Source organism: Saccopteryx leptura, chromosome 6 (genome assembly GCF_036850995.1).
Source record: "Saccopteryx leptura isolate mSacLep1 chromosome 6, mSacLep1_pri_phased_curated, whole genome shotgun sequence".
Classification (NCBI taxonomy): domain Eukaryota; kingdom Metazoa; phylum Chordata; class Mammalia; order Chiroptera; family Emballonuridae; genus Saccopteryx; species Saccopteryx leptura.
The window spans coordinates 157,721,068-157,736,530 of record NC_089508.1 but is presented as its reverse complement, the minus strand read 5'-3'; the positions used below and the strand labels follow the sequence as shown (position 1 = coordinate 157,736,530).

The window sequence follows — 15,463 nt, the reverse complement described above, 5'->3', positions numbered from 1 at the left end:
ATCACTTGTGTGTCCTGGGAGATACCAGTCTGAAAAGAGAATGCCTCCACCACCTGACACGTGGCATGGTACAGGGAACCCTGGAAGAAGTTAAGGCTTTTCCCATAGGACAGAGAGGGGCATGGAGGTGTCATGGCACTGAAGAGGACCACAGAGGCCTCGGGTTGGCAGATATGACATGTACGGACCATGAAGTCAGATGAAATGGGAATGAAGATGCTTCCACCTATGCCATGAAGGAAAGATTATGCCCTAGGATGAGAGAGGAGAATGCTAGGTGGGGTGGGGTATCTCCCAAGAGACAGAAGCCTCTTCCTAGACCCCCCTACACCCCTCAAATCTAAAGTCAACCCCAGGGCAGGGAGGAGAAAGAGAAAATCCTGAACTGACTGCATTTAACTTCTAATTTCTGAATTTTACCCTGAGATGGCAAAATCCTTTATTTTGTTATCAGATAGAATGGATGCTTTATTAAAATACTAAATTTAGTTAAAGTAGAGAAATTTCATTTACTTTGTGTATACCTGAGAATGTGGTTGAATCATTAGCAAACACCATAAAGCGCAGAGTGAGTGCCAGGTGCTGAACTCAGTACAACAGTAACTTAGAGCAGCGTCTTTGGAGTCTGCAGGTGTGGAGGAGAGACCTGGTCAATGCTGCTGGGAGGCAAAGGGGCAAGGTGCTGGGGTGGGTCTTGTGACAGGCAGGGGAGATGGAGCCCAGAGAATTCTGGCCCCTCCCATCTCAGCCAGATGAGGGAAGCAGGGATTCTCTGGATGGTTTTTCAGATTCCCAGGAACTCATAGGCTGGACTTTGCTTTAAGGTTTCCTGGAGTCGCAGAGAGGGGCCAGAACCCTGAAAGGCTCAAGTCAGTGACTCATCAGATACCCTGGCCTCAGAAAGGCCACACCAGCATCTGCAGCCATCCCAACCCTAGTATGTGTATGAGGGCTTTACCTGCAGAGACAAGGCCTCGGGAACACCGCTGCAGCCATCCTGTGTTGCCCCCTGAAAAATGCAAACAACCCAGACTCACAGAGAAGAAGGCAGGATGCAACCGGATACAAAAAAAACCACAGTAACCCCCTGCCTTCCTCTAACCCCCATTTTGCACTTTATAGCTTACAAAACAACTTTTGCACTTGATTCTTAATGAAGTCCTAGAAGGTAAGTAAGGAGACCCAGTGTGGCCATTTTGCAGATGAGGAAACTGAGGCCCAGCAGAGGGAAAAGCTTGCCAGTGTCATACAGGTAGTTGATGACAGACTGAAACTGGAACCCAAGGCATAGGTCTTGCTAGCCTGAGGTTTGTTCCACCGCGGAGAAGTTAAAGGACAACAGTGAGAGACACAGGAGACCTAGAAAACAGGAAGAGTGGTGTTCCAGGGCCCAGATGCTCTCACCACTGAAGTAGCTCACAAGCCACCAGAAGCCGACACCTGTGGAGAATTAGTTGATCTCTGCTGCCACCAACTGGTGATTCTGCAGCTTATCAGCCAAGAAAACCTTTAGTAACGAATTTTTTTGTAGATCTGCCGTTTCAAAGGCGTCTCGGGTCAAAACTATTTTCATAAAACACTGCGATGGTATCTACCCTTTTCACTCTCATTTTCTCACGAATGTACAATGGAGTTTTCTAAAGGCTACATGGCAAGTGACATCCCAACGGATTGAAAACAGAGGTGATACAGGGCTCCACTTGTCCTCTGTTTACACCAGAAGTTCAGGAGATTTGCAAAAATGTAACAGTGCAACTTTCTCGTTATTATTATTATTATTGGAAAGAATAGATATTTTCAATAAAGTGTTATGTTAGCATGTAATGAGTTACTATACTTTAAATATTTTTTAAATTGTTTTAATTTTTGGTAAATGTTATCATCTACATAAACAAAGGTTCTTTGAGGCCTTCCGTAATTTTGAAGAATGAAAGAGATGGCTGTTGAGAATCCTTGTTATAGTATGTCAACTGACAGTCTTTGGCGCCAATTCAATACCAACAGGAATCTCCCTTTAGGGATGCGGTGAAGAAACTTTATTCAGTGCAAAAGGGCTCAACTGTGATATAGCAGGCTGTGAAAATAGCATGACCGTAGCACAGCTCTGGGGCCAGGGCCCTCTCTGTCTAGAGTCAGCTTTGCTCTGCTCTGCTCAATGATCTGTTCTGCTGCTCTGCTCTGGTTTGCTTTGCAATGCACTGGTCTGCTTCATCCTGATCTGGCAAGACATCTCCAGTGGGAAATACAGTTTCATTCTTCAGTGGAAAGGGAAAGTCACTCACTCCCTGAGCCACAGGGGAACTTTTATGGACAGAAGTTCCTGCCATTGGTCCCTGATTGGTCAGTCTTCATGCAAATTAGAGCTCCAAGTCCTTGCAGTTTGATTGGCCTGAAAAGCACTCTCCTGATTGGTCAGAGTAGAGCTGCTGTGATTGGTCAGAACTGTGCAGCTCTGATTGGATGGGGTAAAGTCTCAATCTTATTAGTTGAAGTAGGATTTCAGGAAATCTTTATAAGGGCTGGCTCAGATGGCAGAAACACAGTGGAGGCAGGTGGTTCATCTGTGGCTTCTCCATGAAGTGGCCTCTCCATGTGTGAGAGGCCCCTGTGCAAAATGGCTGCTAAGCTTCCTTTCCTTCTCTTCTTTCATTTGTATTTTTCTTTTTCTTTCTTTCTTTTTCTTTCTTTCTTTCTTTCTTTCTTTCTTTCTTTCTTTCTTTCTTTCTTTCACTTTCTTTATCTCTTTCCTTTCCTTCCTTCCTTCCTTCCTTCCTTCCTTCCTTCCTTCCTTCCTTCCTTCCTTCCTTCCTCTTTCTCTTTTAATTTGAGCTCCATTAGCCACCAGGAGCCCTTCTTAGTAGGTGTCTTTTTCCCCCCTTAGGGTTTACAAGAATATTGGTAGTTGTTGTTTTTTCCAAGATAATAGTAATGTTCCCTGTTCAGGGGGGTCAGGGTGTCCAGGCAAGAGAAAAGAAGAGGCAAGAAAGCCTGGAAAGTGATGGGCAGACAGGAGCTGGTCTCGTGGGTTTGTTGGGTCACTCAGTCACTCCATCAACAAACATTTAAATACCCATTATGTGCCTGGCATTGGGTGGGATGGAAAAATTGGTTGGAGTACAAGGAACCTGGGATAGAGCAATAAGAGATGAGTCTGGAAGAGCAGCTCTGATGGGAATTACCAAAGGCCTTCAGTGGCTGTTGGGGACTCTACATTATATGTCTCAACAACTTATTTTTTCCCCAATTTTGGAATGATGTTCCTTGGGCTAGACAGCAGGGGGCAATGTAGCCTCAAGAAGATTATCAAATGGAACTGGAAGTCCAAGCTCAGCAGGAGCTCAGGTACCTTGGAGCCTCCCTTTCTCCCTCTGTATACTCAGTCAGCAATGCTTCATTCTGCTTCCCTCCTCCTATCATAGAGTGGATCATAAGATGATGTGGCTGGCTGGTCATGGCTATTCAGGGGACTCTGAGAAAGATTCTGAAGTGGCATTCAGCTCAACAAGATAGGGCTCTACGCCTGATTAAAGGTACCTGTTGTAGGCACAAAAGTGGGTGACATCATGGACACATGACATATAACAGCAGAAAAGCAACGCCCCGTCCCATGTGATTCTAGTGAAAAATACAATTTAGAATCATGACATTATTCTGGAAACCAGACTGAACAAAGTAGTTTATTTTGCTTTGCTTTGTTCTTCATGTGAAAATAAGGCCCAGAGAATGCCCACCCGACCTGTGCTCGGTGCCATCGCCTCTGGAGCCCTTGATCAGCACGTGTAGCTGGCAGGGTGGGGCCAGCGCCTGCATGGCTTCTTCTCACTCCGCTGCCCTTTCCACCACTGCACCCTCCCTGCCCACCTTAGGCAGCTGGGGAAAGGGAAATGAGACTTTTCTTCTCACCTGTGTGGAGTGGCCTCTTCTCTGGGTGACATCTACAGGGGCCTAAACAGAAAAAAGAATGAGGGTGGCCGGTGTCTCTTGGAAGCCAGGCAGAAGCATCTGATACAGAAATGACCCGAGGAGGTTTTCAGTGTTTTTATTCGCAAATTTAGAGACAACTCCAGCTCCTCTGTGCATTCCCAGTGAGTATAGAGCAGGCGTGGGGAGCCAGGTGCCAGCGCAGATCTGAAACAGACGGCGATCGATCGGTGGGCCTTCCAAGGCAGCAGCACTGCGGCTGCAGCTGGGAGGGGAAGAACAGAGTGCTTGCATCGGGGAGGAAGTTGATTCGGAGGTGAGCAGGCTCTGGAGAGGCGCCCTGCAGCAGAATGAGGTCCTGGTCAGGTGACAGCAGCCCTGGTCCTGGGAAAAATGGAGGAAAGATAAGATGTTCAACTATCTGGACTTATCAGTCAGCAAGACGTGGCAGGCAAATAACCCACTTGGAGCTGCTGTGGTGTAGCAGCACTTGGCGAGTGCCCCATGAGGCCAGCTGGTGAACAGCTACGAAGCTGTCTAGTTTATTCACAAATGTTAAAAAAAAAAAATGTTATGGTTGCGGGAGATGTCTCTTTTTTCCTTGAAAATGAAATTGAAAGAAGGCTAATGAGGATTGGAGCATGAAAGTCAAGGCAGGGGGCAGTTCAGCATTATTCTGGGAAGGTTTTGGAGGCAGGGGATCCCAGTGGACAGGTAGGATGGTGTGCTGGATTCACGGGCCTCTGACAAGCCCAAGAACTGACCAGTGACTGACCAGAGGTTGGGACCCCCTTTCTATTACCAAAGGTCATCTTCCTGGTATTGTCTGGCTTTGGTTTCTCCATGCACACCGAAAAAACTGACCTCGTCACAACCACCTCGCGCTGTGTCCACTCGATTACACATGGTCCTTGGGTCACTCACATGTTGACGTGGAGGGGAATAACTGAGCAGATGAATGAGAGGGAAGTATTCCTTCCCAGGACCCGTGGGAGCCGGGAGAGCTCTGTGTCTGGTTGTTGGAAGGGGGCTGAAGGTGCTTGCAGCTGGTCTCTGTTTCCTGCAGGCACCTGAGAACAATTCCATGTCATTCCCATCGTCTTTACTGGGCACTTGTGAGATGGTCACCATGCTATCACTTCACTTCCTTCGTTCTCTAGTCACACATCTTACTGTCCACAGTTTAGACCATGGGTTCTCAAACTCTTTGAAGTCGGGGCGCATTTAAAATCCTACAAATAATTGTAGGCGCATTATATACAAATTTCTGAGAAATATGTTATAATAATTAAGTCAAATATTAAAGAAAAAAATATAAAGTCCAAGTGTGCTTGTATGGTAATTAAACAAAATAAATATGACAAAATTAAATTTATTCTGACATTAAAAAACATTTTTATGTTACATTTTTTGAGTTATGCTTTTTAGAATTTGTAAATAAAAGGGGTTAAAAAATGACAAAAAAAGTTATCTTTTTATATATATAGATACATTCTGAGTAAGATTTAGTAAATTCAGCAGGTCCTGGTGCAAATGTGTTAAGTTTTTTCATTCTTGTGTTTATGAGAAACATGAGCCTGATGTGTCCTAGCAATTTCTTCAATGTTTAGACATATATTTGAAAGGTAAACTCTCATTTCCTCATCAATACATTGAAGAATTCCTCTCTTTTTACTCTTAATTGTGTTGAGGGTAGAAAATCCTAATTCACATAATAGGATGATGAAAATTGTAGGAAAATGTTCAAAGCTTTTTTAGATATTGCCACATACTCTTATAGAAATCCAAAAGGCTTCAGGAGACAACTCCTTGTTTAATCATCAGTCCAAAACCCCTACCATACATATCATCTTAACTTTACACCAAACAAAGGATAGAAAAAGCTTGCCTCCAGTCTTTCTGGGGAACATGGGAGGTAATGTAAACAATCCAGCACCACAGCTTAACAGCCTTTTGCAACCTAATCAGGCAAGTGAGGTGGGGGGTTGGGTAGACTGTCAGCTGACAGTCAATTCTCCACACCTCTGCCCAAAAATCTAAACTCCAAAAATCCTGTTGGTGTTTTGGTCCCAAATAGGCACATATTTCTCTGAAATATTATAGAGTGCACCTGGAAATCTTCTAGGGTGCACACTTTGAGAACCACTGGTTTAGATGATGAGGGAGGCACTGGTGTCTATGTGGTCAAAGTGTGAATAGTGCCCTGTCCTGGACCATGGCCTTTCTGAGATTTCAGAGCTATGTGGTAAGTTCAAATCCAGAACTAGTTAGAGGGCCTTGGTGTTCTTGGGTTATAGCAGGAAATCGAGCTCCTTGGGTGAGGCTTGTTCAGATGAGGCTCCAGGAAAGTCAGTGGGAACCCCCCCCCTTCCAGCTGAGAGGCACCAGCCTCCTCCCCACCTGCAGAGGAAAGGTAGACAGACCTCTGTGCCTTTGTGTATTCAAAGCACTTTCAGAAAGAAAAGCTTCCAAATAAAGTGGTCACTCTTCTGAATGCCCAAATCTAAAACAATCAGGATTTCCCTTGCTAGAAACTTCTTCCTTCTTCCTGAAGTAGCCAATCACCATGGTAGTGACAAGTGGCAGAGTGTGACAGCTCAGGCAAGTGTCCAGCCACTTGGATCTGCCAGGTCTTGGCATTAAAACCATCTTGCTGCTGGAGACTTGAGGACACGGGGAACAGTCCTGGACTGTTAACCAGGAGAGCAGGTTATAAAGCACTGTGGGAAGTATACATAAAAACACTTGGGAGAATAATAGGAAGCTCTTAGTATTTTTTAGGGTTTTGTTGTTATTGTTCTTCTTTCAATTTATTTATTTTTCCAATTTTTCTACAATAAAAATGCATTAAATTTATTATAGCATTTTTTTTTTCATTTTTCCGAAGCTGGAAATGGGGAGGCAGTCAGACAGACTCCCGCATGTGCCCGACCGGGATCCACCCAGCATGCCCACCAGGGGGCGATGCTCTGCCCATCCGGGGCGTCGCTCTGTTGCATCCAGAGCCATTCTAGCGCCTGAGGCAGAGGCCACAGAGCCATCCCCAGCGCCCGGGCCATCTTTGGAGCCTCGACTGTGGGAGGGGAAGAGAGAAACAGAGAGGAAGGAGAGGGGGAGGGGTGGAGAAGCAAATGGGTGCTTCTCCTGTGTGCCCTGGCTGGGAATCGAACCCAGGACTACTGCACGCCAGGCCGATGCTCTACCGCTGAGCCAACCGGCCAGGGCCTATAGCATTTTTTTAAGCCACTTTCACCTGTTCAAAGCGGGGAGTGGCCAATATCTGAGCACAGCTCTCAAAACTAGACTTCTCTTCCCTGCCTTGGACATAACCCAAATATACTAACTTGTCACCTAAGATGCCTAACTATGCAAAGTGCTTTGCTACCCTTCTCCTTTTGCGAGAGAGCAAAACACCAGGAAAGCTGCAAATGTGGGTGCTTCAGTAAAGAGCTAAAAGCCTCTGATTGAAAGCCAGTGTTTAGGGCTTATCCTGGGCTTACTCTCATCAGCCCGACCTGTCCGTCTGTCCCCAGTTCTGGGGTCTGGCCATCCAGGCATCCTGGCGGGGCTCGGCTGCCTCAGGGGCGACAGCAGGGTGGTGTGCTAGACCTTCTGGACGAAGACCTTTCTCTCTGAGAGAATTTGCAGTCACCACGGCCCAAGTAAAATGGTTTCTAGGTAACTAAGAAATTCAGTGTCACTCCACTTTGTCATCTGAGCTCTGCAAGTGACCGGTTTAGGGCCAGAGGAGGAGCAATGAGAATGGAAAAGAGGAAGAAGAACTGAGACGATACTGGAGGTTGATTATCCAGCCACTCGATGATGTTTCCGAGTGGCCATTTTGTGGCAAGCTCTGTGAGAGGAGGGGCCGTGCAGAGGTGAAGTGCCAGCCACAGCTCTCCTGGGACTTCTGCGCTGGCCGGGGAGTGAGGAGAATCGCCAGGCTGAGCAGGTGCTGTGGGAGGGAGCCTACAGCAGTACCCCCCTCCCCCGGCTGGGGCATCGGGGCAGGTTTCCTGATGTCCTGATGACAAAGAGGAGCTGATGAAACCAAGGACGAGGGGAAAGGCATAAAAACAAGGTGGGGACCGCATGTCAGGCAGGGACAGCACACAAAAAGACCCAGAGATGAGACCGAGGATGGTGTTCTTGGGATGGTGGTGAAGAGACATGATTAAAGACTGATTGATGCTTTACCTACAGGGCAATGGGGGGGGGGGGCACAGAAGGCATTTGAGCAAGGGAGTCTCTTGCTCAGATTTGGTTTCAGCTCTTTCTGCAATGAGAAAGGGGAAAGGGCAGGGTGTGGGAGGGAGGAAAGAGGGCAGAGGCTGTCCCCTAGAGCTTTGGAAGCCTTCTGGTGTCTCTCAAACTCAGGCTCTGAGTTCACTAGGGAGGTAGGAAGATGGTGCTCATGTGACAGGGGTGGGCACCCTGGTTTGAGTCCTCACTTCTGAGCCCGGGTCATTAAATGGTACAGTGAAACGACACTTCTCTCCCAGGGCCATCGATGCTGCTGAATAGAAAACCAGGTGAGCTTACTATGCAGAGGTAAGCTCTGTGCCAATCCCAGTCACTGGGCTCTCAGCTCGCCACTGGTCACAGGCAGGCATCTACGAAGGGGTTTTAGGTGACAAGAAGGGTGGCAGCCCTAGCCCCAGGATTAACACAGGTTAGACAGGAAACAAATTACAGAGAGACATTTTCACGGCCAAGAAGAGAGCTTCAAGCTTTGCGAGGTACAATTGGTGGTGAAGGAAGCATACTGACCTGGCACTCAGGGGCTGGTCACCGCGTAGTCCCCCCGGAAGGCCCGCAGAGAGAGCTCATACCCGAGGAACATGGCCGCACTCATGGGGAAGCCCCGCACAGCATTCACTGTGATGCCTCTGAAAAACACCTTTGACAGGAGACACTTTATCACAGGGGACTGAGCCACACCCTCTGCGGGGCCACCACTGAAGGGCAAAGGGAGGGCTGGTGGTGGTGCCCACTCAGGCCCCCTGTCTCAGGCTGGACCCCATGGAGCTCGAAGAACCTGTGCAGGCAAAGACCACCTGGGATGCCCCAGCATGCCCCTGCCCTCACCAGGTCACATCTGATGGCACTTTTCCTTCTAGTCCTGGTCCATGTGCACTAACTATGATGGGAAACTGTTGAGTCCTGTGAACACCCACGTATACTTGTTTAATGATCGCTCTCTTGTGAACATACACATACACCCTCCGCCCTCCACGTGTGCATGTACACCCAGTGCTCAGGAATCTGGATGTCAGAGGCCCCTGCTCCACCTACTTGGCAGTGGTAGACAGAGCACCCAGCCATGACCAATACTGTGACAGGTGCATCACAGGACAGCCCAAAGGGTCACGGTGCTGCAGATGGTGGGCAGAGTCAAGGCATAGCCTCGCCACTCAGCGGCTGTGCTACTCAGGCAAATGGCAGCCTCTGGAGTCTCAAATTTGCCAACTAAAATGGGGGTAAGCAGATGGTGGTCCTGATGCAGTTGTTGAGGAAGTAAATGAGATGGTGCTGTTAGGCACTCTTGCAGTGCCCGCCGCGCGGTAAGCGCTCAGCAACTGTTGACTAGCACATCACCACCCCTGTTACCAACAGCCATTGCTTTGTGCAGAGTAGCACTCAAGCTCAATCATTAGTGGATCCCTAGCGCGAGTGCCAGGGGAGGAGTGGCTCAGATGTTAGTGCAAGAAGACTGTATGTATTTGTCTTCCATCCCTAGGGAGTGTGGTAAGACGCTTCCCTTCCTCCCCAAATCTTCTTGCCTGGTGCTGGGTAGACACAAATCCATGTGATCTCATTCTAGTCCTTGGAAAGTTTAGAACCTACAGGGGAGCTAATCCCGTTCAGGGATAACTGCAACATAATGTAAAATGTTGATAAGAACAGATAAGGGCTTTCGTGAGCAATGGGGTGGAGAGGGCCTGTCCTTAAACGTTCTCTCTGTAGAAAACACCAAAGGCAAATTTCTACCCAAGCATAAATGATACAACAACTGTCAGACACAAGATGCAAATCTGTTAACTGACTCCTGTATCATATACTGAGTTTATGAAATGAAGCTGGTGTTGTGATTTAAGAAAGCAGAAACCTAGCCCTTTGCCTTTCCCGTTTTCTTGTTAGTTGGGCCCCGGAGTATCAGGCCCTGGGTAGATGCAGGCCAGTCATCTGTCAGGACATCAGGTGACCTTCCCTCAGGAGAGGAGCCTGCCCCTTACACTCGGTGGCAGCCTGGAAGGTGCAGTTTGATTGGGAAGGGGAGAGAAAGGACTTGTGGACTTGGGGAGGGAGTGGATGGACCAGGATCCCTAAAGTGACCAAGTGGCTGCTCAAATGCCTAGAGCAATTCAGGCCGGGGCAAGCAGGATCCTTGTACCAACAGCACTCCTTCCTCATATCTAACCTTTCTGGAATTCCACAGGCTCACCCAGAGTGACTGAGTAACAGCAGGGAACTAGGTCAGGTTCCTAGAGGAAAATTCCATGCTAGTGCCCTCAGAGGCTTTCCTGTGGACCTGGGTTTGGCTCTGCGAGGCAGGGCAAGCCAGGCAGAACCCAGCCGGGAGTGTGATCTGCCTGTCTTACAGCACTGGGCCCTGTAGGAGCCACTGGCCACTTCAGACAGACAGATGTGACCTCTCTCCAGCAGCTGTGGCTGTTCTACCTCTGCTCGACGAGGCTGAAAGATGGCAAAGTGCAGACCTCCTGGCTTTCACTGCAGCTTTTGGAGCACAAAGACTAGACTCAGTTGTTCCTCATGAAGCCTCAATTGCTCCCCACTGCCCAAGATCAAGTGCACACCCTTCCCTGGACTGGCAGGACCCACACTCTGTTCCTGCACGTTCTCTGGGCTGCCTCTTACACGTGTCACTTTGGGAGGGCGAATGACCTGTCATCCCTCCTAAGGGGCCAACTCTTTCCCACCACTGGGCCTCTACTGGAATGCTCCCCAGATCTGGCTGTGCTCTCCCATAGTCCCTCCAGGGCCACCGTGAGTTGGATTATGGCCCATTGTCTTCTCTGCACTTAGTATCTCTCTGCCGTCATAGTGCTTTTCACACTATATTCCAACTGCATGGCTTGCATGTCCTCTTATTAATAGTCCCAGTAAGGGTAGTGAGAGCAGGGCTGCACGTGTGGCTTCCCTCTGAATCCCCAGCCCCTGTGCTGTGCTTGGCCTAGAGGACCCTCTATAAACTTTATTAAATGAATCAATGGATGGATAAATGGCTGGTTTGCTGGATGTAAAAATGAATGAATGAATGAACTTGATACAAAAAAGAATGCTTTCTGAGCTGAAAGATCCCAGCGGTGACTAATAGTGGGGGATTCCTGCATTGGAGAGAAGGCTCCAGAACCCACAAGGTGCAGAACCAAATAGCAACCAACCCTGGTGCCACAGGAAACTTGTCTACTACAAATGTTCCTCTCTGTCACTCCTTATGCCCCAAATCCCTTCACAGCAGTCACCTCTATGGAGCTAAAGGACACGAAGTCACTCCTCCAGCATCCTTATTTCAGATGACAACTCTCCAAGTATGAACCATGGCCCCTGTAGCCCACAGGATCCTCACAGTAGGCAGAGACTGGGTCCAAAATGACCAGGCCTTTTTTTTTGTTCCACCTTGGGAATGCCCTGAAAGTCCATGGACTTCTAATCCCCCTATCATGAAGGCTGCTTCACTGGTAATCATTCAGTGAGTTACAAAAAGGGCTACTAAAATTGGGACCATCATCATTATTTTACTGCTTTCCAATTCTCTTACCATTGAATTCTTTTCTCATGGGAAAGCAGGAACAGCTTAGGGCTTTGTACCCTGCCTCAGTGAGCCACAGTAAAAGTGTTTCAGAATGGGGACTCCACAAGCCAGTGCCTAAGCCAACTGGGACTGGAGCCATCCCTCAGCCCTGGGAAAGGCATTCCTCCTATTGCTAAGAATATGACTGTGAGACATCCCAACTTTCCAGGACTGTGGGGGATTCTTTTTTGTTACTATATGTTATTTATATGCAAATACACACATACATAAATATATATATACATACATATATGTTTGCACAGGCCATGAATAGTTTTGAAATATATCACAAGAAATAACAGTGATTGCCTTTGAGAGAGGACCAGGGAACTACAGGAGGGATATTAGACATAGATATATATCCTCTTACACCTTTGAAGCTTCCTATGTTCATATATAATCTATTTTTAACTTTCTAATAAAAAATTTAAAAATTAATCTGATAGCTGAATATTGCTATCTTTACTTAAAACCTGTCTCTGCCTGACCAGGCAGTGGTGAAGTGGATGGAGTGTCAGACTGGGACACGAAGGACCCCGGTTCAAAACCCCGAGGTCACCAGCTTGAGCGTGGGCTCATCTGGTTTGAGCAGGGCTCACCAGCTTGAGCCCAAGGTCACTGGCTTGAGCAAGGGGTCTCTCAGTCTGCTGTAGCCTTCGGTCAGGACACATGTGAGAAAGCAATCAATGAATAACTAAGGTGCCATAACAAAGAACAGATGCTTCTCGTCTCTCTCCCTTCTTGTCTGTCTGTCCCTATCTGTCTCTCTCTCTCTGTCTCTGTCACAAACAAATAAAATAAAATAAAACCTGTCTCTGACTATAAACTATGGGCCAAATTTTATTAAGATTAAAAAATGATTATCTGGCCTCATTTGCCCTCTAGGACTTTAAAAAGAATTTTTTACAGAGCGTAGTAATTTTTGGAGGAAATAATATCAGCAATATATTTTGCTTCTACAGATATTTTTAGAATTATGACACATTAATATTAAAGATAGCAGACAAAAAAATCTCATATAAAAACAGAGCATCTCATTTGAATCTCTCTCATGTGTCCCTCTGTACTTGTTGGTTGTATCACAAACTGTGCTTCTGCCAAAAAAATATTAAAAAATAAAAATTAAAAAGGCAATTGAGGTGAGAATTCTAGAAAGATGGTAGAATAGGAAATACCAGGAATCTGCCTCCCCACCTGGACAACAACTATATGAACAGAATCTGTCTGATTTTGGAATTCTGGAGTCTATTGAATATTTGCAGTTTTTAGGGAAGGTCTGGACAGTAAATTGTATTAATTTCAGTCAATTCCAGCTCTTAGCATAATAAAAGCTACCCAGCCTCCACCAAGGCCTGTGGCAGAAGCTGTACATGTGATTCTGGAGTAACCTGCACATATCTATGGGAGCCAGGATAGGCAAAAAGGACCCTGTCCTGCAAATATTGAAAGTCTACTTCTGATCACTGATTGGTGTTCTGGTCACAGAAGTGCCATTGTTGTTTCACACGCACACATACATACCCTCGTTGATATAAGGCCCTCCCTTCTGGCTGAAGTGATTTCCAGGAGATTTAAAGGGCTAATGTCCCTCCCCCTTCATTTTCCCCTTTTTCCCTTTTGGGAGGCAGACATTAAAGACTAAGACATTAAAAAGCAATCTCACATTTGGGGAAAACCAGAAAGTGATTGAAGATGCCCAGGGAAAGGTACAGGCTCAGAAAAGACCTGAAAAGACCATAAGTTCACACCTGATCCTTAGCACAGAGACAGCATGCAACAATCAGAAAAGCAAAACAATAAACAAAACAAGAACAATTGGAAAAGGAAAGAATCTGATTCCCACAGCTACCACAGGATTAGATTCAAATGTTTGCTTTTCAACAACAATAAAAACACAAGTTATATGAAGAAACAGGAAAGTATGGTCCACTCAAAAAAATAAATCAATCAACAGAAACTTTCCCTGAAAAAGACTTGGTAGCAGAATTACTTGACAGACTTTAAAACAACAGTCTTATAGGTGCTTAAAGAACTAAAGGAAGATATGAAAAAGTCAAGAAAATGATATATGAACAAAACGGAAATATCAGTGAAGAAACAGAAAACCCAGAAAAAGCAAATAAACGGAAATTCTGGAACTGAAAAGTATAATAACTGAAATGAAAAATTCACTAGAAGGAAAAAGCATATTTTAACAGGCAGAAGAAAGAATCAGCAAACTTGAAGATAAGACAATGAAAATTATTGAAGATGAGCAGTAGAAAGAAAAAAGATTGGAGAAAAATGAACAGAACCTAAGGGACCTGTGGGAAACTCTCAAGCCAATCAACATATGCATTGTGGGACTCTCAGAAGAAAAGAGAAAGGGGAAGAGAGAATATTTGAAGTAATAATAGCTGAAAACTTCCCAAATTTGATGTAAGACCTGAATATAAGCAGCAAAGGAGCTCAACAAACTCCAAGTAAGAGGAACACAAAAAGACCCACATTAAGATACATAATAAACTTTTCAAAGACAAAGACAAAGAAACAAGAGAGCAACATGAGAGAAGCAACTCATTGCACAAAGGATCCTCAGTAAAGATAACTTTAGAAGCCAGAAGACACTGGAATAATACATTCAAAGTGCTAAAAGAAAAAATTGTCAGCTAGGATCCTATATCCAGCAAAATTATCCATCAAGAGTACCTGAAACTGGTATAATTTTATTAACCAATGTCACCCCAATAAATTCAATAAAAAGGAAAAAACCCCCAAAAAACTGGGAATGAAAACATTCCCAGCCTGACCTGTGGTGGCACAGTGGATAAAGCATCGACCTGGAAATGCTGAGGTCGCCGGTTCGAAACCCTGGGCTTGCCTGGTCAAGGCACATATGGGAGTTGATGCTTCCAGCTCCTCCCTCCCTTCTCTCTCTCTGTCTCTCTCTCCTCTCTAAAATGAATAAATAAAATAAAATTTAAATGTGAATTTCTTTTAAAAAAAACAAAAAAACATTCCCAGTTAAACAAAAGCTGAGGGAGTTCATTACCGTTAAACCTATTCTGCAAGAAATGCTCAAGGGAGTCCTTCAGGGTAAAATGAAATGACACAACAGTAACTTGAAGTTGTATGAAGAAATCAAGACCTCAATAAAGGAAAATTCATAGGAGTGTGATGTCATCATCCTGGCAGAACAAGACATTCCTCATTTTGTCCCCACCTCAACAACAAAAATTTGGCATCCATCCATGAACAAAATGGCTGCAGGAGTTGTGAAATCCAGCACCATACAAGGGACCCAAAAGAAGTGTCTCCTGTCTGTATGTCAGGTAATAGGCAGGCAGACCTCAGCACTGGCAGTGGAACTTGAGGTAGCCTGTGAGCTGGCACTAGCCCCTCTTGGTCGTGGTCCATGAGCACCTGGAGCACACTGACTTGGGCAGTCACCCACAAATGAGAGAGCCTTTGGGGAAGTCCAGGTTTCCAGAGAACTTCCAGCACTCCATTGGAGCAAAAACAAAACAAAAACAAGCAAACAAAAATAGTGTGGATGCACTGGAGTGGACAGTTAGTAAATACTGGAGGGCTTGGGACAAGGCAGCCACATGGGAAAAGGCTCAGAGCTCAGCAGTAACATTAAAACTAATAAAAATACTGATACTCATGATGACAATGACAAATGGATAACTTTTAAAATGTTCTCTATATGTGATGCATTAAGCTAAGCACTTTTTATGTGTGCAA

The 15,463-nt window shown here is 45.9% G+C and overlaps 1 protein-coding gene across 3 annotated transcripts in view; it reads right to left on the bottom strand.

Annotated features, from left to right (window-relative positions):
* Nucleotides 1-3,646: 3,646 nt before the first annotated feature.
* Nucleotides 3,647-15,463, bottom strand: part of SLC25A48 (solute carrier family 25 member 48) — a 40,136-nt gene continuing 28,319 nt past the window's right edge. For all 3 annotated transcript variants that reach the window (XM_066341860.1, XM_066341859.1, XM_066341861.1), the window contains 2 exons: nt 8,692-8,821; nt 3,647-4,305 (listed from right to left, as the gene is read on the bottom strand). In XM_066341860.1, coding sequence (XP_066197957.1) covers nt 8,699-8,821 — 123 coding nt within the window. In that variant the 3' untranslated portion in view covers nt 3,647-4,305; nt 8,692-8,698. The remainder of the gene's footprint in view (nt 4,306-8,691; nt 8,822-15,463) is intronic.